Source organism: Cygnus atratus, chromosome 8 (genome assembly GCF_013377495.2).
Source record: "Cygnus atratus isolate AKBS03 ecotype Queensland, Australia chromosome 8, CAtr_DNAZoo_HiC_assembly, whole genome shotgun sequence".
Classification (NCBI taxonomy): domain Eukaryota; kingdom Metazoa; phylum Chordata; class Aves; order Anseriformes; family Anatidae; genus Cygnus; species Cygnus atratus.
Genome location: NC_066369.1, coordinates 22,087,028 through 22,111,812, shown reverse-complemented (window position 1 = coordinate 22,111,812; position 24,785 = coordinate 22,087,028). Strand labels below are relative to the sequence as shown.

At 47.0% G+C, this 24,785-nt stretch overlaps 1 protein-coding gene across 4 annotated transcripts in view; it reads right to left on the bottom strand.

Moving 5' to 3' along the window:
• Nucleotides 1-24,015, bottom strand: part of DMAP1 (DNA methyltransferase 1 associated protein 1) — a 32,138-nt gene extending 8,123 nt beyond the window's left edge. For 3 of the 4 annotated variants that reach the window (XM_035537927.2, XM_035537928.2, XM_035537926.2), the window contains exons 1-8: nucleotides 23,929-24,003; nucleotides 23,305-23,452; nucleotides 20,509-20,600; nucleotides 19,504-19,699; nucleotides 15,010-15,168; nucleotides 13,693-13,860; nucleotides 12,856-13,041; nucleotides 10,590-10,661 (exon numbers count right to left, since the gene is read on the bottom strand). In XM_035537927.2, the coding sequence (XP_035393820.1) occupies nucleotides 10,590-10,661; nucleotides 12,856-13,041; nucleotides 13,693-13,860; nucleotides 15,010-15,168; nucleotides 19,504-19,699; nucleotides 20,509-20,600; nucleotides 23,305-23,406 (975 nt within the window). In that variant the 5' untranslated portion in view covers nucleotides 23,407-23,452; nucleotides 23,929-24,003. Of the gene's footprint in view, nucleotides 1-10,589; nucleotides 10,662-12,855; nucleotides 13,042-13,692; nucleotides 13,861-15,009; nucleotides 15,169-19,503; nucleotides 19,700-20,508; nucleotides 20,601-23,304; nucleotides 23,453-23,928 lie in introns of all 4 variants that reach the window. The other variant, XM_035537925.1, reaches the window with a different exon arrangement.
• Between the last annotated feature and the right edge of the window lie 770 nt (nucleotides 24,016-24,785).

Below are 24,785 nucleotides of genomic sequence, written 5' to 3'. Positions count from 1 at the left end.
ACATCCGAGGACGAACGAAAGCACATTCTTTCCTCGACGATGCTAAAAGACAGAGCAGGGGAGAGCTGAGTCACAACACAGCAGCCTCAAACACCTCGCTGCAACACTTTCACGGGCTGTCCCTCCGCATCCAGCCCTCGCAAGGTGACCCCACACCTGCACCTGGGGAGCACCATCCTAACAAAGCCTCCAGCTGCCCTTTCAACAGCCAAGAGGTGAAAGTTGCCTGCAGACACCCTGCATCCTACTGATACTTACGGATCAGTAGCCCCAACGTCTGCCAAACCAACCACGAGCCTGCATCACTGGCCTAGGAACGAGCTGAAGGAGAAGCCACTCTTCACACCACCTTAAACCTGGATGTGATGGTCACCTTACCTCCCGTATGCCACTGGTTAAAGTTCCCCAAAACAGACAGCCCAATATCAGTTTCCCAAATTATACACACGTTTCCCACAGTGCTGCCCCAAAACCCCTGAAATGACAGACAACAGACAACAGACACCATCTGGACCTTCTGAATTCCTCGGACAGCAGGAATAGTGCACGTGCACGCCCAAAGGGTGAGAACAGTAACCTTAACTCCGCTACGGCTGGATATGGCCCATCGCAGCTCCACAACCCAGTGCAAGGCTGGGAAAACCTGCCTTCTCCATCCCATCTTTTCAGACAAAAAGCCAGCGTACAGATGCTCCATAGCACCCCAGGGAACAGGCCTTTCACAGTCTGCTCTAGAAAGCATCTCATCCTTTTGCTAGATATTATCACCACAATAGACTCCAGCAAACGACAAGGACTACCACCAGGGGAGAATTTCGAAGAAAAATGCCTGATCCAGGGGATGCAAAAGGAGCATTAGGGAAAGAAGAAAATCCACCCCTGTGCAAACAGCCAGGAGAGTAAGGACCAGAGGCCACCTCTGTCCTACTTTTATACCCTGAGGATCTCTGGCTCAGCATTGGGGTTTCTGCACAGCACTGAATTTCATACTTCAAAGACCAAATCTTTATGGAGAGGAAAAAGGCAGCCCAGAGAACTGGGGCTGGAGATGATAGACAGGTCTGGGTTTGTTGGTTCAAGGAAGAGCACAAGCTGCTCCCCTAGGAGGCTCTCACGAGCTCAAGGAACTACTAGCAATACATACAACTGCTCCAGCAAAGCCTTCGAGTGTAACGCCATGTGTGTCCTGCTCATGTCTGATGGGAGCCTGGTCAACAAACACCGAGCCGAGGTCTTTACTCATGCTCCTGAAGATCAGAGGATGGGGCAGGGAGAGGCAGGACACGGTCATTTAACTACAAAGACAGGAACACTGGAGATGCTGAGGAGTGGGGCTGTTTGTTTAGTTTAAAAACACAACAATTAAGCTTCCTTTTAACTCAGGCAGGAGGATCTGGCCTGCCAACAGGAAGGCTTCATTGGTTTCTCAAAGCAAGAGTATATTTTAATTTTACCATCATTAAGAAAATGCTATGATTTATGTGGCTGCTGTCAGACTAATATCTTTAGAATTTAGCTGGCTAAGCCAATTCATCTCTAAGACTGATGAAGGCTGATTGCTCTCTATGCAAAATGTATTAAAACTAAATGAGCAGTCTATTACTCAAACGCTGCTGATAATCTGTTAGCCAGGGTCCGTTAGCTGGGCTGCCGTGTTGCAGGGGAGAACTCTTTGCGTCCCGTACGGCTCAGGCAGGCCCAAGCTGACTTCGGCAAGCCCTTCTTTGTGCTGGTGTTTTCAGCAGGTGTCCACAGATGAACCTGTGTGCTGGAAGTGATGCCTCAGCTGCCCTCGTTCCTGAGGAATGGGGCGATCCACAGGGATCACAGCACACAGAAGGGCTCTCTGGCTATGGATGTGTGAGCTGGGACATGTGGATTCTGAAGGCCCCGTCTCTGCATTACTGAAAACACAACCCGGGGCAATCTTGTTGCTCACACCACAGCTCCTGGGATGATCTTGGCATTGGCACGGATCAAGCCCTCTGCAGGGGCTGAGGAAAACGCTGTTCCTCAGAGAACTCCAGCAAGCAACCACAGCTTCCGAGGTGAATGGCATTTGCCCTTTTCTTTCCTTCCTTATACAGGACTATTATTGTTATTTATTATCTTTAAAGTCCCCATGTAATAATAATACCCGGGAAACAGATTGCTCTAGTCAGAAAACTGATTAGCTGGGATTTTTGAGGTTACTATATTTCGGATGCTCTTCTCCTTTGACAGCCTCTCCCTACAGCCCTGTTTGCTCCACCAGCCTGCGCTTATAATTACACCAACGTCGCTTTTGATTTAAGGACTGCAATCTTTTGTCCTTGCTATAAACAACCTGCACTAAACACATGAACTGTGTGTATCAAGAGAAAAATAAATAAAGAGCTACAGAAAATTGCGTGAATCAACAGCACGAAGCCAGGGCATCAGAGCCCCCCCTGTGCAGAGTCTCCCCCTGAAGGAGGAGGGCACTGCTCAGGAATTTGGGTCGTGCAGCTTAACTAGATGAGCACAGCACCCACCTCACTTCAGCACAGGGCTGGACAGAATCGGGGTTGGCCCCGAGTGGTCAGATTGCTGCAGAGCGCTCTCACGGCTGAGTCCCCTCGAGCTTCTCAGTGATACAGGATTTTCTATGCCTTTACTTAATGTTCAAGACGACGTTCTGCCAACAAAACCTCGCTAATTCACACTAATGACTAGGAGACCTACTGCAAATTAATTGTTAATTGGCAAAATTCATTAGATGAACAAACATGGCAAGAAGTAACTGAAGATACAGCCTCCCCAAATAGACTAGCTTCATTTGTTTGTGTTTGTCATTCTATTTTCATGATTTATGGTAATAATTTTAAGTGTAGTCATAAATGTATTTGAGCATATTTTGGACGAGTAATGAAGTCTGCGTAATAGCAGAGCTTGCAGCAGTGCCCTGTTGTGTCTCACAGCATCACCACCTGGCAGGTAGAGATTGCCACGGGCATCTGCATTAGGAGTAGGGACGGGTTTGCAGGATCTACAAGGACAGATTCAGCTGGATCCCACATATCTCTGTGGTCACCTTAAACGTTCTGCTCTCAGTTTACTGCCTTCCTCACAGATTTCCTCATTTTCGGTGCTGAAAGCATCCAAAAAAAAAACCCGCTTTGGTGCCGAAACTTTTTGTTTGGTCTCTCACCAAAATGATGTATCAGCGGTTACTCGGACATTTCATACGTCCGCTCCCTGATGCTGCACTTCAATCCATTTTAATTCAATTTCAAGACGGTCTTTTCCTTAAACTCACCATTCCCCAACCCTAAACAATATGACTGTCCTAAAACCGTTAATCCTAAGAACTCCACACTTCTGACCTGTGTCTGTACGGCTATAAACTGTGGTTTTATGCACCGGTGCCGTTGTTCAGCATTATAATACAGCTCACTGACATTGAAAACCACCTTCTTCATGGATTTCAGCAGCAATTCAAGAAAACTTTCTCATTAGGCACTTTCTTCATGGATGTCTTCAGAGTACTGAATTGCTTAGTGGGTTTCCAGGAAGGAGGAGCGCTAAAGTTTCAGATGAATAATGCTTTTCGCATTTTCTGGCTGAAGATGGGGAAAGAAGGTCAACCTTTTCCCGTCTGCATGGCTGTACTCTGCAGGAGCAGAGAGCCTCCACTTCTGCACAGTTTTAAGACTCAAGGAAGAACCATATTAAGTATTCTAACCTTAGAGCTCTGGAATTTAAAAAACCCCAACAGAGAAATTCAATTTCAGGTATGAATGTGCACATTTCTGGAAATTTGAAGTGCTTAACTGCTCAGAACTAAAGTCCTACAATGAGAAGTGGATGGGTAATTGCAATGGATATATGCAAAACTAAGAAAAGTTTGAAATTACACAGGTATTCTCTGCCTCAATGAGCATATACGCTACCCCCTGCCCAAGCTTACAGCCATAGACCCCATGCCTTACGTCAGTGCCTGCTGATCTGCCAAACTAAGATTTAGGATTAAAAAAAAAAAAAATCATACCGTTATGCCATCTCTACTATGCTATGTAACACATTAAGCACAATGATCACTTTGGGATGGCACGTGACCATCGACTTGCTTCATCAATGAGGCTTAATGCTAAATAAACCAACCTTTTAAGAAGAAAACATGTCTATATTAACTTATGTAAATGGTTATGTCAGGGTGGGTTTTTTTAGACTGAAGTAAGACATACCTCACAAATTCCCAAACCAATTGTGCATAAACATAAATTCTGTACCTGAATCCTCCTAGTAAATTAAACCAGTTTTACTTGTTAGAGGAATATACCTAGTAATAGCTTTGTCAAGGATGATGGAGGCCAACAGGTCCCAGAGAAGCACAGAATACTCAGGCACATGGCAAGGAATCAGCTCATTGATCCTAGAAACATTATTGCACCGTTATGCATCTATAGCACTGATTCAGGGGTAAAGCTGAGAGACTTCCCGAAGGAAGCCAGAGGTCCTGAAGCATCAATGGCTCAGCACGATGGGCTTTTACCCATGCGGGTAAAAAGGTCTTCAAGGTTTCTGTACCATCTTACCCTTTCCCCCCTGGGATGCAGGCACAGATTGCTCTGATCCAGCACAAGTGGCTGTTCTAGTGCAAGGTGGCTGGAGCAAAATGATTTAAAGTCTCTTCCAACTCAAATCATTCCATGATTCTAAAATTAGAGTAACTTGGAATCAACGTGAATGATGGCTGATAACCTGGAAACAGAGTCAGTTTTCTCCCAGCTTGGCATCCAGGTTTTGACAAGAAACAAGGCACCTGAGAGGACAAAGACCTCACACCGTGAAAGGGCTGCCTGTCATTTAGGAGATGGCAATCCTTCCCCTTAAAAACCTTGTGCTTTAAGTAAATACAGTGCAAGTCTGGTAAAAATAAGTGTAATAGGGCTACAGGAAGCATTTGCATAGGGAAGAATAGTAAAACACATGGTACAGAAGAAAGAAATGCAAAGGACATTTTTACTGGACGGTGTTTTACATTAAAAGCACGTTAGGAGTACCACACTTCAGTACAGATCTGCAGATTCCCAGGTAACCCTGCCCTGCCGCTCTGTACAGGTGTAAAAAACAAGTTGAGGCCTGTAAAGGTGACTCCAAGGAATGGCTGCATGGTCCCTAAGCTGCAGCTGATGGAACCAAATGAAAAGCACAGACACGTGTGCTGTGATTACAGGGAGGGCCCTAAGAAAGGCCACAGGAGGTGGCACTGTGACGACAGCTTCACACAGCACAAGAATACTGCGAGAACTTCCAAATCAGACACACACCAAAGAAACTAGCAAAACATGCACTTAATCTTGAATTGATGTTGCTTTTCCCTTAAATAATTTAACTGAAACTACACTCACACAAATACCAAAAACTACAGTGACTGATTACACTCCAATCATTATATTGGTTAAGCTAATTGGTTAAGCTAAAAATAAGTATATAAGTTGCTTTGCGTGAGTTACATACAATCAGGGTGCCTGTGCACATAAAGGTGACAAAATAAAGGCTTTTCAAATCCGCCCAGGACTGGCAGATAAAAATCCCCAAGTCCTGGTGCTGCCCAGTGTTTGGTAGCTGATGATCCAACACAGAAGCAACACGCCTCTTCTACAGTACTGCAGGCCAAAAGAGATTGTTAGCTTCAGACTGTCCACTTCCTGAGAAAAGAGAGTCTTTTCCAGAACTATAACTTATTTTAGCAGACCCATTACTGCATCCAGAGTGCGTTCTTTATACCTGAGAGCCTACTAAGGCTTTGGTCCAGATGCTTTCCCACAGCAGATTTCCATGAAAGAGGTGACAGATGCATTTTTCTTCCAGCAATTTAACATTAACTGCCCTGCAGCTCAGCTAAGAATGAGAACAGAGGAAGGGTGCTGGATTCACCTTCCCTACTTCATTTAAGATTTTGTATCCTTTTGTTGTTCTTTTAAAAAATAAATACTCCAGTATTTTCATCTCATTTCACTCTTTACAGACATGCATTTAATTAGGAAACGCACCGGCACTCACTTAACCCTAATTAAAGGGCATGTAATGCAACACAGAGATGGCAATGCCACAACATTAATTTGATCCAGCTTGCATCGTTTGTTCATGACTTTTATTCACAGAAATGAGGACACTACCTTCCTCTCATGCCTCTGCCAGGCTTCCCATGGAAATTACTCTCTCCCACTCTTGCAGAGTGCAAAATTTACAACTTCACTCTTGAAAAACGGCTAGCAGAAGCAACAAGCACATTTCAGCTAACTAATCCATGGGAAGTTCGGATCTGGAAACATAAACTTTCCTAACTAATAAGGGTATGCTGATCTCCATCAGACTGTCCTACCAGGATGCCTTGGACTGCAATCGATACAAAACAAATAAATTATTAATTGCTCCAAGTAATTAAATTTATCAAATCCAAATAAAAATAACTGATATTTTATGGAACTGCTTCCAAAGCTAAGCCTCTGAAGGGACGGTATTGATCACAGGAGGACAGACAGATGTTTCACATGTTCGCAGCCGATGCGGTCTGGGTTTGCATTAATGACAGGCAAGGAGCAGAGCCAACAGCCTGCGACGCAGAGTAAACAGGCAGTGTGCTTGGCCATTTAATTGTGGGTCAGATCAAATACAGAGAATAAACACACATACAACCCCATCTTCCCCTCAAGCATCATTCATCCTGGAGCCGTAGTAAGCACTCAGTTCATACTCCAAGGGAAAAAAAAAAAAGAGGAAAAGAAATCACACACATGCATTGCCCCCCACTACCACAGTAAATTCTTATTCGTTAATCAGTGCTAAAAAACAAAAATGCTCAGCTGGCTAATAAATATTTAAAAGCTGGTGAGTGTGAAAATTTGAATCAACGGGTACCAAAGCTGTACTTGAAATTTTCCTTCCTCTACTTTTTTTTTTTTAATTGGTTCAACAGGCAATTTGTCTACAAGATGCTAGTTAGCAGAAAGGGTCAGGCTGCTGGCTGAAAGCCTTTGAGAGACAGTGGCCAGCTCTGAATGACTGAGCTAGAGCATCCCTCAGTCCCTTCTGTGGGCTGAGATCTCTACAAACTCCTTTTTACCCTCAAGTTTTGTTTTGTTACCGGATGAGACATCACTCAATTGATTCTCTTCCAGCTCCTCAGTTTCCAAACCTGTGACGATATAGCAGGGACACAGACCAATACCTCACACATGCAGGAATAGGGAGAAATGTCCACCCTTTTCCATCCATCATCTTCCTTCTTAAAAACACTGATGTGGTTATTCAATGACATTAGCTAATTTTAACCTAAGACTCGCAGATAAAGCTGAGAGAGAAAAGGAGCAACCTAAGGTAAAACACTCTGAGGAGATGTTAAGTATGCGAAAGCTAAGTGCTCTGAACACAACGCAGCCAAAGGTTAAACTGAAAGCTGAACACGACGTGGTACAGAAACATTGTGGTGAGTTCAAAACAAACTCAGCTCTGCCCTACAGAAGCACGGCATTGCCCAGATCACAAATGTGCGGTTACCGTTGGTTTGTCTGAGTCCTGGAAAAGGTTCAAGATTAATAGCTCCCATTTTCCTTTCCCTTAGGCAGGCCCTCGGCAAAGCTTTTCTCATAGCTCCCTGCTTTCCCTTTAGTCTCTTCCTCTCCTTTCCCTGTACAAATTCCCTACCCATCTCTCATTTCCTCTGGCTCTTTGGCTTTCTGCCCTCCCGGCTGAGCAGATCTGGTATAACAGGAAGTTTTCTAGAAGCAACGTTTAGAATCAATAACACATTCCTGGTGTTATTTTCGTAACACGGTTTTACTAACAGCAATGGCAAAGGTGTAAAATTCCTTTTCAGGAAACTCATGAAAAGCTTACCCCCTTCCCAAACATCTGCTGCTGCCTCCTGTTCTCCGTGGCACCAAGGCAATGCACTGACTCGCATTAAGATGAAGCTTTTCATAATGCCCAGCTTCCTACTGCCATTAGAGAACCTTGCAATCTGTGCTGTCAGGAGGCAGAGGGGAAATCCCATGCAGAGCAAGGGCACAGGGGCTGTGGCCTTCTTTGCCTGTGGCCACAGCCCTATGGAGAACAATAGGAGACTGAAGGCATTGTGATAGAAGGCAGCTTGTCGAACTCACTGGAGAAGAGATTACTCTTCAGCATCTGCTGAAGGAGAAACTTTCAGTTATGAAGAATAATGGCTGTAAGTGACCATTAATCCTAGAAAAAATAAAAGTCTTCAAATTCAGCCTGTGCATAAGATTTTTGTAAGCTTTAACAACAGGGGGAATTTGAAAAGCCTGGCCTATTGTCATAAAAGCTACTGGGAACAAATTTAGTAGAATACAGACTGCTAACTTTTTCTTCAAAGACTGATTTCTATATATTAATTTTAACTTAAGTTATCAGACTAATTGTAAATCCTCGGGAAAGAAGAGGATCTCTCTAATCAAAGAGCAATTGCTATTATCCTTGGGATGGTATGATACATTTTTCACACCTGACAGAGGCTGAGTCCCTGATCTCAGTGCAAAATCCAACTTCACCTAACTATGAAGGCGTAAAGCACGGTAGCAAAGTACAAAATAAAAGAGGACAATAGAAGCCTTTAGGTGAGGAACCCTTTAGGTCCTCAGGCAAAAGAACTTACTGCAGGATATCACAAGCCTTTAGAAATCATTTTCCAATGCGTTCAGGGCAAAATATCTTATGCTGAATGCTGCCAGAGTGCAGGTTTCCAGCACAGCACCCCATCTCCTCTCCTAGTCCTAGCCAGGTCCCACTCTTATCATTGCAACACCACTGCTGTGTAGAGGGTTTGTCACGGAAAACCCACAAGTAAAATATTCGGATTAGCACGGACAGTCAACTCCACTTTATACCACTTAGCGCTTCAGCATCTCTCACCAGTTCAAAAGGCCTGTCCTGACCTCATGTAATTAATTCTCCCCATCACCCGTGTGTGAAGCAAATGAATCTATTAGCTCCCATTTTTTAAAAAAGGAGAAGAATTGAATAAGCAACCCACGTGACTGACTAAAGACCACAAATGAATTCATTTGGCTAAGGGAGGCAGGACTCCCATTTCCAAGCGTGGAAGTATTGTTTTTTTCACCTAGATCAGTGATTTGCAGTCTTTTTAAATTTGCAAACCACTGGTATTTCTAACAGCAGCATTTACCTCCTTGCAAATTTCAAGCAGATCATAGCAAGCTGCTCTAGGTCATCTCAGGAGCTTGGATACTGCAGACTGAATGTTGCTGAATCAGACTGCCATGCCTCAGCTTATCGCTGCATTTTGTAACTAGTACAGGGAACAGGGAGAAGCATGTAGCACCCATTTTCGCAAAGGCTGGGATTTGAATTGGCCTGTTTGGCACACAGAAAGGCTGCTGACTTCGCCATATGGTTCCATCACTGACAGGTTATTGCTCAGCTTCTTTTTCAGGAGAAAAAAAAATAGGAAAAAATCAACCATCAGTTATTAGTTTTCAAAATCCAAATCAATCTCCGTGAATTACTCTATTTATCTTAGTGCCGGAGAACACATCTGCCACATCTCCATAAATCTCAACACATGCACTGCAGTCTTGCCCATCACTTGCTTTTTTTAATTCTTTTTTTTTTTTTCTCCAGTTTCTCCAGGCTGTAGCCCCTTGCTTACACAGGTAACCTGCAGGTGGTGGCACTTCCATACTAAAGAGGTCCCGCAGCAGCAGCTTTGTAGAGGCAAACCACCTCTAACACACATATGCAAGTCAAAGCAGCATGATCCCCAACATATTTTTTATTAACAGCCCCAGGGCATCCCCAGCAAGATCTAAAACTGTTCTGACATCAAAACAACATCCCATAAAATGTTCTTTAAAAGCGATCTAAAAAGTGAGGGTACAGGGCACGGAACTTACTTCTCCACCTTTGCTGCAATAACGTAACTAAGGATTATTATTTTTTTAACTAGAAAAAAAAGCATTTGTACTAGGCAAAAAAGATTTTGCTATTAAAACCCCTCTTAAAAACATTCAGCCAGGCAGGCAGGTTTAACCGACTCTGTATCCCAAAAGCTGTCGCTAAGATACAGACCTCAAGTCTTGCAGATAGAACAGCAAGTTCTGTTCTCACGGATATCTGTATGACAGGATGAACAAAGGGGCTTTTCCCACAAATATTTTCCAAAGCTAAACAATGGCAATAAAAAGACTAAAAGTCAGATGCGTTTACGTCTCTCTCTTTTTCAAGTCACAACCTGAACATGTAGTTCTTAAATTCACTTTCTCATCTATTAACGCATGTGCTCTACGAGGCCTTTTACGTTTGGCTGCAAGCTCTGTTTGGAGCAGACAGCCCCGTTTGGGTCTGTCACATGTGCCTAACAGCAGAGCGGGCACACCAGTAACAAACACAACAAGCTCAGGTGCCTCTGCAAGGCGATGTGCTGGCTTTCACAGAGCCCGCATTCCATGTTTCTGAGTCTCCACATTTACAGAATTCCTTTCTTATTTTAGAGGCAAGATCTTGACTTTCTTTAGCTGTAAAAGGAGAACAGGCAGACTGAAAGATATTAACAGAGGTCCCAGGGGACCAGAACAACAGCCTACCCTCTGGCTTCGCAGCGTGACACCTGCAGATTTGAAGTCAGGAAACTTGATGCCAGCAGTCTCAGGAACGGCCTGAAAGAGATCGAAACAGGATGTGTTGATGGAGGAAACAAAAAACACAAGACTTGATAGAGACACTATCTGAAGGGGAAACACTGTTTCCTATGACAGAGAACCACCTGCCATGGCCACAGGTCAGAGCTGAAGGAAGAGGAAAATCCCAAGCAAACTCACTGAGAAAAATACTCCAGTTAAAGGTATCTTTGGAAAGCTCGAGCACTTTGCTGGTTCGTTTTAAATACACTGCTCCGCACAAAGCCTTGCACCCATCCAACAAGCGTAAACCCTAACCCCAAACGGTGGTACTAACATATGTATATTTGCACAATGCCATCCTTACCTTAGGCCCATTTCACTGACCAGAATAGCCCAAGAGTTCTTTACATCTGGGCTTCCAGCTGTAAGTCCTCTACGATACGAGCTGAGAAACCTCTGTGTGTGTTTGGGCATAATTTTTATCATCTGTGGTCAGCCCAATCAACAGAGGTACCAGGAAGAGTTTTCTAAGTATGCCTATGGTGGAAAAAGTAAATCTCTTAACTACCAATAGGGCTCATGAACTCTTAAGGGTTCTCTTTGAGCTTTGGAGGTAGCAGCCTCTCTCCTTGTATAGAGGATATAAAATAATATAACAGAGGGAGAGGGCTGCAATCCAAAACCAATCCTCCCTGCTTCCTGGGGATGAAGGTTGGCTTTCAGATGCCCTGAACTCTGCTCCCCCAGCCTGTTGCTGAACACCGTGACAGAAGCAGTGAGGGTAAATCAGGGTGGCTGGCTTAGCCGAGACAACTCTGACTGCACTCAGCACAGAAGCAATTAAATGGGTTCTTTTGCCTTGCGTGCCTGTACATGCTGTAAACGCTTCAACCTCAATTGACTCTTTGGTAAATGATTTTCCTTTGTTGAAATGATGCTGATGCAGCTCCCGATTCAAATTCTTAGTTAAAATGCAATTTTTTTCTTAACATTTCCCGGCTATGGTTGGTAATTGACTCCTAATGGACTCTGTCATGGTTGAAATGATGCTAGTGCAACAACAGAAACTGCTTCTCTGCCCACCCTGGCGTGCCTATCCAGTGCAAGCCTACAGGCACCAGCCCCACAGGCAGTATTTCAGGCTAGCCTACCTCACCTTGGCATCCTCAGCATCCTCCCAGTTCCATTCTCCATCACCGCTTTTTTTTTTTCCCACTACCACCAATGAAAAGCTCCTTTATTCTGAGATAAGCCAGCAATGGGTGAGCCTTACCTGATCAGCCCTCAAGGGAATTCAGTGTGCAATGTCCCCAGTGCTACTGTATTCATAATGTGGGCTGGGGTAGGGTGGAGGTGAGGGGGGAATTTTATGGTAGCGGTGGCTATTAGGCACCCTTAGTTTGGCAGTAAGTGTCTAGTATTCACTGTTTTTCTCCCCTCTCTGCACAGACCCTTTTGGAGGAAGATGACAAGTGCTCTCTGCTGACAGTGTGGACGTATGGGAATTTCCAGGGACTAGCTGGAAATATCTGAGATGTTGCAACAGCTCCTTTCTACGAAAGGTCCTGAATTTAGTTCTCCAGGCTGACCAGTCCCAACTCTCTCAGCCTCGCCTCGTAGGACAGGTGCTCCCGTCCCTTGATCATCTTGTTGGCCCTCCACTGGACGCTTTCCAGTGTGTTCATGTCTCTCTCTTGTATTGGGGAGCCCAGAACTGGACACAGTAACCCAACAGGGTTGCTCTGATCACAGCTGAGGCACACATATTGAGTTTGGGGAGATGCTCCTGAGACCCAGGAACAGGAAAGGGAGGAGAAACACGGACTAAGAAAAGAAGGCAGGTGATAGACAGTGGGTTTGTGTGACAGCCCTGCACGGCAGTACCAAAATACCCTTTGGAGAAGCAGAGACAGATGTTTCTCTCTGCCATGAGGCATGAATGGCTGTCTGACACCATTTCATCCCATTTCTCAGATAGGGAAAGGAAAACTTGATTTTAACCAGCACTTTTCAAATGGGAGAGAGACAGAGAGCATATCAGAGTTCTCTGACAACGACTGGATACAGCGTTCTGCCTTCCAAAAAATCATCCAAAAATATATCTGCCAGAAGGCATCCACCAGCCACTCTCCCTTAAAAAGCTAAAAGCCCGATCCTGCTATAATTGCTGAAGCAAACACGTGCTACCCAGCCAGAGCACAAAATAGGAGGAAAAAATAAAAACGTTTACAGGCTTCTCTGTCTCCTTCTTCTGTGGAAGCTTCTTCTTGGGAGCCTTGCGTTCAGCACGTCTCTGTTCAGTGGTGGTGTCAGCAGCTGTGATGAGTTTCTGCAGATCTTGTGTTCTCTTCTCTCTCTCTTTCTTCCTGGTTTCAATTTTGCGGAGCTCCTGAATGAGGTATTCTTCTTCTGCCACCTGCAGACCAGAGCACAGAAAGGCAATGGGAGCAGCAGAAGAGGCCTAGCAAGGCAAGGGGGCCATCTACTGATAACAACTCTGCTCTGGACCAGCCTGGAAATGCCTTTAAACTCCCCTGCCTAATGTCCTGAAGACAATGTGAATTTGCAGAGCACATTATGCTCCACAGCCTCGCCCTGCATCCACGGCACTGCCAGTCTACAAACTAGCAGGTATGGCAACATCCATGGTCCACCCTTTAGCAGCAACCACGAGTGATTAATCCCACCTTCAGACAAGGGGACTGAGCACAGAGAAAAGAGTAAAAAAGCTCACGTATGCTGTAGCGGCAAATGCAGTGCTATGAAAAGCTGGCTCTCCTCCCCAGAAATAACATGTAGTTATATCTAGTATCAGCACACCAATAAATGTGAGAGAGACCAGCAGAGTCATTACACATGTGAACTTGTCATTAGGGTGGACTAATGACAGAAAAGAATTCTCCCTCCCAGACTTTGAGGAACACACAGCTCCTTAATCTCTAAGCAGTACTTAGACTGGGCAAGAAAACAGCATCACCTTTCTCTTTCCCACCTTTTGGCCTATGTCACCGTCTACTGACTCAAGGCTGCAATAATTCTTCTGGGGGGCAGTGGTTCCCCCAGATACCTGTTCTGGTGTCCTGTTGTACAGCCTTTCCAGTTGTTCCTTCCTCCTCCTCTCATGGCCAGCATCGAAGACCGGGATTTTCAGGTCTGTGCCCGGAGCTGCACGAATGTTAGCCAGCTTGGCACAGATATGGTAATATCGTTCCTTCAGGTCCTCCACTGACCTTTTCTGTGGAAGACAACACAAGAGGACAACATTATGAAAGAACCAAGCAAAACCTTGTACAGGATCCAGCTAAGGACCCACTGGATGAAGGATATCAGGTTGGGTGTAAGAAACAACACCTAGGTGGTGGATCAGCAAGGAGCCTTGTCAGAGCCTGTGGAGCCAGAGGGAAGGGGGAGTTCCTCAGTGAACCATGCAAATTAACTGCCAGGAGTTCAAAGCCACTGCTTTAAAAACTCCCACCGGAGGGTCCAACATTACAGCTGAGGGTTAGGGGGACTACAGAAGCGAACTACTCCAGATAAAAGGATGCAAGAAGAATAATTGTCTCAAGAGAAGGAAATCTGTGACCAAGAAACTGAAAAGCACACCGGAGGCCTCCTCTGAGCTGCTGCAGACAATGGCTATTTGAGCCACAACCAAGAAGGTATCAGCTGCAACCATTCATTACCCATCGTTACACGGAGCCTGAGCTGTGTTCCCTTACTGCAAGCACTAAAGGTGTTTGGACTGGCCAGCTGGGCGGACTCTTGTTATTCCATTTTGCTACATGCTCTTCACCTGAGTGTTTCAGAGGACCGCAAAAGCCTCCAGCTTTTGGAGCTGTTCCATGGGAATCGTATCATTCCCCTGTGTCCCCAGGAGGCAGGGAAACAGGAGATTTAGGATCACAACACCAGGGCTGCATCTTCAGACCACTGAGGATCCCTACTTCAGAGAAATGACAGAAACCTGCACCAGGTCAGATCACAAGTCAGGAGTAGTACAAGAGAAAAATCCCAATCCTCCAGGGACCACAAGAAGATCCTTCTCCCAGGGCCAAGACTGGGACACAGGACCCCTATTTACTCAGTTAAACAAACTCCCCATCTGCCTTATCTTCAGGGAATCACGAGCGTTCCCCTGGCAGGGACAAAGCTAACTTTCTAATAAAATGCAACAGGGAATGAGCACAAGTCACAGTGGATTTAATTACAAACAAAACAAGCAGCAATGCCCTGTGCTGGAAATTCAATATTCCTTGCTGCCAATAATTCATTATTTTCCCCTAATTAAGTTGATATAAAGGGTAATTTGCTCTCTGCAGTGCAGCAAGCCCCGCACGTGCCGTAACAGCAGGTTGCTAGCAGCACCTTGGCCCCTGGGACTCACCTTGAACTGCTGGTGATCATAGCGGTCATGAATCACCACAAAGCGCAGGTCGAAACGCCGAGCCAAGTCGAAGAGGTGGTCTGTCTCGGCTTTGGTCCATGCATCGTCGTGGAGATACATCTGGTACTCCTGCTCCGAGTAGACGGGTACCTGCACCGTCTAAGCAGGGAAGAGAAAAACACGGCAGCTCATTACAGCACTGTCCTTCTCTCGTGGCCAGCTGGTAGGGGCCAAAATACTGGAGCCAAGAGCAAGAGGGGGCCAAAGTATCAGGCAGGCACTGCCAGGACCCTGATAGGAAGCATGACAGAACAGGCAGAGGAGTTGATAAGGAACGACACGGGATCCCAGGGCCACAAACATGACATTCAGGAACTACCGCCTGGTACGCTGAAACCTATTCCAGGTGGCAGACACAGGCAGAGTCACCAGCCCACATCCTGACAACAGGATTCAAAACTATTAGGCTAACGTGACAGTGAAACCAAGGCTGGGCCAGCTTGCCTCCATTCTTCCCGTACAGCAGCACCAATACCTTGACACCAGCCGCTCTGACGGTCCACTCTGCTTGGGCTGGGACATGTTCACTGCTCGAGAGGAAGGGGACAAGCAAGAAGTGGTGGTTCCTCACCTTTAGCATACCTCCTGCTTTGATACACAACCACTATTTCTGCAGCACTGTCCACGCCAAGCACGAAGATCTGAAAGGCTGGGTGCTGTACCTGTAAACTCAGCAAAATCTTCGCCCTTCCCTTCCTCATCCACCCTTTCCCCAGCAGAGCTACAAACAGTCCGTCCCAGGTGCCAAACCCACACCACATCCCCCAGCCTACAAAGGCTCTGAAAAGAACACCAGTGACACATGAGTACTAAGGAAACAATGCAAATGCTTACTGTGAGCCCTAGCACACGGTGAAGCAGCAGCTCAAACAAGCCTGTGCTTTTCTCCCTTACCCCTCCCACCACTCCCGCAATGGAACCTCTGACTGACAAGGAATGTCCGCCTGACAAGGTCCTGCCTCCACAAGAAAAAATCGCGTGCACGTAAGCAGCACACACTCTTCAACACTTCTGTGCCCTCCTGAGTCCTACACCAGAAATCTCATCCTCATGAATCCCACACAGCGTCTTTAGGTCCATTCTCCCATTGTTACACACAGAAGCATGAAGGTGAGGAACGGCCCTTGGAGACGCACTGTACCTCAGCCTTCAAGTACCACCTCCACCGGGAGAAAAGCCATCCTATCAGACACTGTAAGGCTGTCCTGGGTACTTCAAGATAAACATATTTTTCTAGAGTAGCATACATAGATGAAAAGAGCCCGTACAGCCCTCTGCAGCGGATGGAGGGCAGGATGGCAGTTCCCTGGTCATAGAAGAGAATGAGACGAGCAAAAAGCAGGTCCCCAAACACTTCCTCAGCCTCCTTCACAGCTGCTCACGGAACTCCTCAGCCACAAACAGTCTACACAGTGGAGTACCCTTCAAAGGTGCAACTTCTAGGAGTTACTTGGTTGCTCGTACAAGTCACTTAAGGTTTTAGCACCTTGTGGCCATGCAACTGGGAACAAGTCTCCTGTGAGAAGGTGAGCACTCGTGAGACACAAAGCCTGAGCCAGCCACGAGACAGCTCTCAGTCCAAGTGCAACACAGCCATGAAAATGCAAGTACGACCCCCTCTCCCCAGGAAGGATTTCCAGCAGAAACTGGCAGGGTGTCAGCTGCACACCAAGACCTCGTCTGGAATACCAACTAGAACTCTACTGACCCATGCTCAGGAAAGATGAACTGAAATAGGAACAAGTACAGAGACAAGCAACGAGGATGAGTAATGGGGTGGGGAACTTGCCCTCCCTCGGCAGATTGGAAGAGAAAGGAGCCTAGCAAAGGAAGCCTGAAAGGGAATCTGACTGCAAGCTTCAAGTACGCTGGACGGAATTAAAAGAATATCCATGGGAAGAAAAGAACGGCTGAAATACAGACAAAGAAATTGGCTTGTAAAAAAAATGCCAATTTCACATGGAAAATTTAACCTAGAAGTGAGAAATGGAGCAAAGAGGATCTGGAACAAACAGCTTCCCAAGGAAGCATGGGGGCAAGAAAATCCAACTGCTTAACAAATAGAACTTGATCACTTTATGAAAGGGACAGGATGGTGCAGGGCCTGAAAGAGCCGAGATGAAGATTCAATGGCCCAGAAAACCCCTCTCAGTCCTACATTTCACACTGTAAACTCACACAATGATGGGCATTAAATTAGCTGAAACTGCTCAGGCAAGATCGTGGAGCCATGAGACAGCTCTGTGAAAACACCAGCACAATGCTAAGCAGTGGTGAAAAGACAAACCGAACGGTAAAAAAGATTAGAAAAAGAGAAACATAGCCAAAGTACAAACCCACCGTGCTTCTACAACAGAAGCATGCACTCATAGTCCAGCCATTTCTAAAGAAAGGACAGTTGAGAACAACAAAGGGCAGATGCATGTCACAGTAAGGAAAGCACAGTACACAGCAAGGACAATTTACCACGTCTCGCAACACAAGAGCTCACGGGCACGAAATGAAACTCCTAGGTAGCAGTTTAAAACAAAGTGAGAGCACCTTTTCACACCACACAAAATTAACCTGCAGAACTAGTTGCCATTGAATATTCACAAAGCAGATGGCTGCCCTGAATGCACCTATTATTAAACACAGATTCCAAGTTAAGAAAGCCCCGAGTAAAAGCCACCAGAAGCTAGCAAGCTCTGTATTTGCTGCATTTTCATATTCTTTCTCTAAGCCTTTACCAACAGTAGTCAGAAGGAGAAAGTTGGCTAAGCCTGTGCTCCGACACCAGTGAGGCTGCTTTTGTGCTTTTATTTCACAATGGATAGGAGGGATCTGGGTGGGAGATGAGGGGCACAGAGAAAAGGCAAAGCAACTGAGCACTGGTTCAGGAGCCAAGTTAAAGAGCTTGAGTGACCGATAAGACTACGCAGTCACACAGAACAACCCTGTGACTACACAGGAAAATGAGCTCGTGTCAAGGGGAACGAGCGACACAGGCAGAGGTATCAAGTACGCATGAAGGAACCAGCAGAAGAGCCTGGGAAAGTAAATAAAATTCCTCTGACACAGCAAATATCTGCAAAACTCCATGAGTGCCTTCTACCTTCTCAACCACAGATCCACAGCAAGGGTAACAACTTGCTGCTAATACCATATAATGGTGCCTGTGCAGCTGGCAGCAGTCTGTAGTGCTCATCTAAAGGTTGCAGCCTCGCTGAAGACTTTTCTGTCTGTAAGTTCACGGTACGTGATAAAGTTAAGGAAACAAGAATCATATAATTCAACACCCACGCATGGCCCCCTCTGATAAACTTGGTTGAACTCTTGCCGAAAACTGTTACAGCGGCAGAGTCCTGGAGACAATTACGCTCCCAAAGTCTCACACAGACAGCCAGGTAGGTGCCTTGACTAAACGAGTCCTGTTTCAGACTTCCACCCTAGACATCAGAGAACAGATACCACAGGAGGCTCTTCCCAGCGTCCCAACAAAAGAGAAAGCATCAGTCAGAGCTTGAGCCTTCTAACATACAAGGTCGACCAAGCACTTAACTCCGCAGGAAGCCGGGCTTTGTTAGTGCTGATGCTCTGTGGGTTGCAAACTTAAAATGTTGTATACAGTTATACACAAGCAGAGCTTTTGTGGACTCATGTGATCACACGCTTTGCCCCCCCCCCCTTTTCCTCTTCAGATGTGCATCACGAAGAGGGTTAAATTATGTTATGGAGGCACCCTAACTCTGTTCCTTCCTAATTTTTGAGGTCCTGACTTTGAAATATAAATCTTGATGTAGCTTCCTTTGTGCATACACATGAAAGCACTAACCACTCAAAGCAGATACATCTAGGACAAAAGACAGCAGGAGATTATAACAACACGTTGTGATAATTTCATATAAGATGCAAGGAACAGGGGACTGCACCACACTGATACCACAGGAGCAATTTCAGAGGGAACGCAGTGTAATTCAGTATCTGTGCTGGAATTTGGCCAAGAGGCTGCAAGCCGGCTTTTTGGCCAACAAGCTGCAAGCGAATTTTTTCATACTGGGCAAGATAACAAGACTTCTGACTTCAATGTCTCGCTCAGAATAGAATATCTTTTACTACCCAGAGCCTGTAATCAGGGAGAGGACGTTGGTTAAGAAGTTAATTAAATGTTCCAGTGCCTCCTTACCATATCAGTTACTGCACCCCTGAAACACAGAGGTACTCTGGCAAGCTCTGACCACACGCTGAGCCCGCTTAGCTTGAAGCATTTGGAGACTCCATAGTCTGAGGTCGCACAGCTGTAGGCCATGCTGCTATTTAAAATGCAATTGCCAAATCGAATTCGGCCTTCACATGTTGAAAGAACCAGCTTCCTGTCTGGGCATTCAAGAGGCTGACAAAGGAGAGCTCCCTGCTGCTGTTTATACGCTGCTGTTTGAAAGTGCTCCCACTTACTTTATTGAACCTGGCAAACGGGTAGTCCTTCCCCTCCTCCGCTGCTCTCCTCCAGTGGTAGAACATCGCTCCATCTTTTCTCGCTGGGTTGGTGAAGGGCATCCACTTCCAAGGCCGGACTTTCTTGGACCCCAGTTTTGCTTTGACAGTTCGATAACCCTGAGTTGTGTCACTTGGCAGCAGCGGAGGCGCATCCCTGTGGTGGAAACAAGCACTGGCTAAAGAGAAGCAGGAAGCAGCCCAGGACAAACCCAGAGAGAGTTCAGACTCACACTCTGGAGTGGGATTTGCCACCAAAATGTCTAGGGTGGGAAAACCTGAGCTTTACTCGAGGTTTTGCACTTCCCAGACTGCAATGCTAATATGCTCAGCTCTTCCCCGAGATGCTTCAGTCCTGGGTCACATAAGAACACCTACCTCCAAACTCTTCTAAGCCAACTCTAGATCACCTCTGATATAATCTAAAGCACAGCCCAAAGCCACTAAGATAGAAAGGAAGAGAAGACTGTTACATACTGTCAGAGAACTAATTTTCACTGCGTAAATTTAAAGTGACATGCATCAGAGGACAAAACACACAGCATGGATGAACAGAACCACAAGGGAAACAAACCATGCAAGAGTCCTCTCGGGCAAGAGCAGAATTCATAGCAAGGCAAATACAGGCTGCAGCAGAATTTCTGTTGCAAAAATAATAGCAGGTGCTATACCCAGCCACAAAAAAAATAGGATTAGATACAGGAGGATAACAACACTACCTTGTCTGCACTAGCCTATTGTGCCCATACCCAATTCATCTCATACACAAAGTAAATCCCTCAAATTCAAAGGAGAGAGGCAAGGCACTGAACAAAGTCCAAGAGAGGGACACGAGTGGGCCAAGAACAAAGGGCAATGAGTCTGGGAGCAAGACTGTCCATAATTTCAAGTGGATGCTGCCCTGACACCAAAAGCCCAGGCTATCCCCCAACCTGTACAGATGAGCACAAGCTCTTACTCTCTTACTTTTTGTCAGAGTAGAGGAGTGCATAAACTTCTCGGTGCATTCCTTCTGGCCTCTTAAACGTCAACGTCTCTGAAGATTTCTTGGATTTTTTCTGAAACAGACGATTTGAATTTTAGTCTCAGACATGGCAATCCCTGAGGGAACACACAAAACCACACAACCTGGTGCCCTGTTACGGTTTTCATTTCTATGTTTTCAGACACCTTGAGTTTCTCCAGGAGAGTGCCTGCTCCTAGTGGAAGACATCGACAGACAAAGCACGCCTGCTTTCAGCGATAGCACTCACCACTGCTTGGACACCTATGTTGTAGAAAACATGCACTTCAGTTCCAAGTTGAAATCCGGCTGCAGTTTTCAGAGGCAGTACCCTAAGGCTTTCTGCACTAGGCAAGTACTGTCTCTGTATGAAGGTATTAAACAATTTAATTGACTTCTCTAACGTTTAAAGATATTAAGAAATGTCTTCCTACTCTTTTGGCTTCTGTCACCTTGTTCTGCAGCAACAGATCAAGCTCTTAGAGCAGCCCCATGACAGAACTACCACAATCACCTATAGAAGTCACCCCTCATTCCTGCCTCAAGTGTCCCAGTTACACAGCAGAGATGCTTTTTGACATAGCATCTTCACGCTGAGAATTCAAGGCAGACAACTCAATCTAGCCCTTAAAACTTCATCAGAGCTGATGGTTTCTAAGCCACGGTCCTCCTCATATCACGTACACAGCTTTATAAATACCTTATCAGCTTTGGATTCCGGTGGACACCTTAGTAGCTGCATCATCAAGGTACACTTTGAGTGGGCTGGGTTTACTGAGCAATGCAGACCATTTGGTCTAATTGTGCCATCTTTCTAACTACTCACCCTTACCATGTGACTCCTTTTTAATATACTTGTTTACCACATCACTACTGACTTTTAAATCATAGTATTTTGCAACAGTGAAAACTAACACCGTAACATATATTGCATTAAATCTTTTACCAAGCGAATTCAAAATCCCGATTAAAAAAAAAAAAAAAGAATCTAACAGCCTGTACAAGCATTTCCCATAAAACTTCACTGCAGACATCCATCACATTAGCACCTTTTCACTCCTAATCAAATACCTTTCTCCCAGCTTGTCGATCACTTTGCCCAGAGCAATGTAAGGCCAACCAAGGCAGTTACACGTGGGTCACCGCATGCCCTGTTTGAATGCTGGCTTCTGGAATTCCCCCAAAGTTCCCAGATTTATTAAAACTTGATGTCAGCAGGCCAGAGATCAGCCCAGCCAGCTCTTTTAGGAGTTGAGAACAAATTACCTGGTCCTGCTGATTTCAACGTTTTTATGCCCAGTAATTTATTTTTTTTTTTAAAACATTCACAGTCACTAATGGACTGGAAAGTACTTCATCATTCGCCTGTGATTTAAAGGCATCAATCTGGTTCTTTTCTAATTGAGAACAGAACTATTTCCTGAGCAAATGCTGCACTGTTACTAGCAACGTTTACCTCTCCATCTGATAATGGGGTATTTATGCCTTTGGCGTGATTTAGTTTCTGTACTTTGTAGAAATTCCGAATGTTTCACTCACAGCTGCATGCAGCCTCTTGCAGCGCCCCTGAAACATCTCACTGCACACCTTCCCTTCCTTCTCTTTCCATTAGCCAGGTGAATCTGAGAAGAAACCCATCTGGCTCTCTGCTTCAAAAGACACAGACATCCACCGGCACTCCTTCAGCTCCCTGCTAGCTAGCAGACAAACGCATCTAAGTCACAGAACCCACAACTCTGAACGCTCAGTGGCACAACATCGCAGGCTGAATCCAGCCAGAAACAGCTCACTAGACATACTATTCATCAAGACAGCTGATAACTGGCAATTTTAACACTTCAACCTTTCAATTACTGAAACTCATCAGTTTTCCACTACACCAATTATATACTACGTACTCTATTCCCAGCCAGGCAGCCATGAAACCATTAGGCTTCTCTTCAGAAACAAACATCTCAGTGGAAGCAAGCAAGGACAGTCAACAAGCACTTTGGGCGATAAGGGCGTGTTGTGTTTTGTTTTGTTTTTAAAACCAATGCACAGGCTTTTCAGATGAGACCACCTCGGTACCAGAGAGCTCCTGGTGACTTCATCTCCCCCACCTCACTTCCAAACACCTCCAGGTCTCATAATCAGCTGTGAACTGGCATTCCCAGCGCCTCGCAAAGCACGGAACAGCTAAGACCTTACCTTCTGAACAGAGAAGGCAAAAACATCCCATAGCATATTACCACAGATAACGCGGCATGTGACTGCATACTTCCTTAAGTAAACTTCCAGTTTACTAACTTGCCCACGCTCCCGCAGGCAGCACCTCCCAGTTTTCCCAAAGCCCAGACAGCTTGCCCACACAAGGACTAAGCACTTGGTTATAGGACATTTGCCATTTAACTATATCAGACAAAGTTCTGCTCTTCTAAAACAGGTATGCTTTGGGGCTAGATGGTAAACATGCTTCCCACTTACCCCACAAGACAGGAATTTTAGAGACAGCAGAAAACATTCTGGGGCCAGGCCCAGCTCACAAGAGCACCATTTGTACAGCTATGGCTTAAATATCCTAAACGCCCCTATCCTAAGAACACTGGGAGCACAGGAGTGGGGCCCTACAGGCATTCCTTGGTATACCTAGAGAGCCTGAAAATAAACAGAATATGGCAGGAACGTGCTTTTTTCCACCTTTCTTCAAACACCCACCACACGCAAGGCCAGCCAGCACCCAGCAAGTGAGCAGTGGCCATTAGGGCATCACGTTTTACCTTATCCGAGTTGATGATGTCCTTCTTGTTGATGGTGCCCGTGTTCTCCGACTCCACCCCGCCCAGCTCCAGGATGTCCCGCACGTCCGCGCCCGTCGCCATCTCGCCGGCTGCCCGCTCGCCTCGACCACCGCCGTCCTGTCCAGCTCTGGAGGGGGAAAACCAAGGAGTTGGGGTTAGCGGGGCCCTCCTGGGGGTGGGCTGGCACCAATAAAACACATCGATACGCACACAGCGAGGTGCGTGCACACCCGTACGTACACACATACATACACATACACGGAAGTACACGTGTGCACACACCTACATACATATATATATACATGTATATACACCCATATATATATACATGCACGTATATACACGTATATATACGTATATATATATATACACGTATATATACACGCCCCCCCCCCCCCCCAAGGCCCCTCCTAGGCCCCCCCCAAGCGGCCGCCTCCCCCCCCCCCAGGCCCAATAACGGGGCCCGGGACCCGGCCAACCCCGGGAGCCCGGCACGCCGAGGCCCCAGCCACTCTCCGGGAGCCCCGGGGGGGCCGCAGAGGCCCGGCCGCCGCCCCCGGTCCCCGCAGCGCGGCCCCGGCCCGCTCCCGGCGCCGCTCTCACCCGCGCCGGCTGGGCGGCCAGCGGCACGGTGCGTCCCTCACGGCGACCCGAGCACCGCCGCTTCCGGTCCCGCCGAGAGGCGCCCGGAAGCGCCCGGAAGGTTTTTAGGAACGCACCAATGGGATGAAGGGGGGGGGGGGGTCCGGAGGGTCGTGGGTTCGAGTCCCGCTCCCGGCGGGTCGCAGCCGGCCCCACGGAGGTGGTGCTGAGCCCCTCTCTGTGTGGTCCTGAGGCGGTGCCCGGAGCCCCAGGGGCCCCCATCCCTCGTTCCCTGCTCGGGGCGGGGAGCACGGTACCGGGCGGCACGGTGCTGCGCCAGGAGGTGGCAGCACAGCCATGCCCCGGCTGGACCCACGCCGGGCTCCTTCCTCCAGGACACCCCAAAACCTCGGGGTGGCTGTGCCCAAAGGCAGGGCGCCCCTGCCTGGCAGCACCCTGGGGCCTGGCTGGGCTCGGGGCACGGGGGCAGGGCTGGGGCAGGCCCCCCAGCGATGGCAGAGGGCAGCCCACCCATGTCCCACCAAGCACGCAGCCCTCCCGCTCTCCGTGGTGTCCTGGGGCTGATCGGGGCTCGCCACGGGGCTCCCAAGGAGCGTTTCCATCTCCTGGTCGTGTCCCCGGTGCTTGAGCGTGGCCGTCACACCCAACGGAGACCCGGTGGCCCTGCCAGGTGGCCGCAGGCCAGGCGGGCGCTGCCCCACGTCGCGCGCTCCGGCTGCAGCTCCTGGCGTCGCCTCACGAAGCACGCGTCCCTCGCCGTCACCTTTGGCAAGGAACCGTCCCGCAGTGCTGCGGAGCAGCAGCTCGTACCTGAGTCTGCGGGCAGAAGTGAAAGTTTTAACAACAGGGCTGCTTTG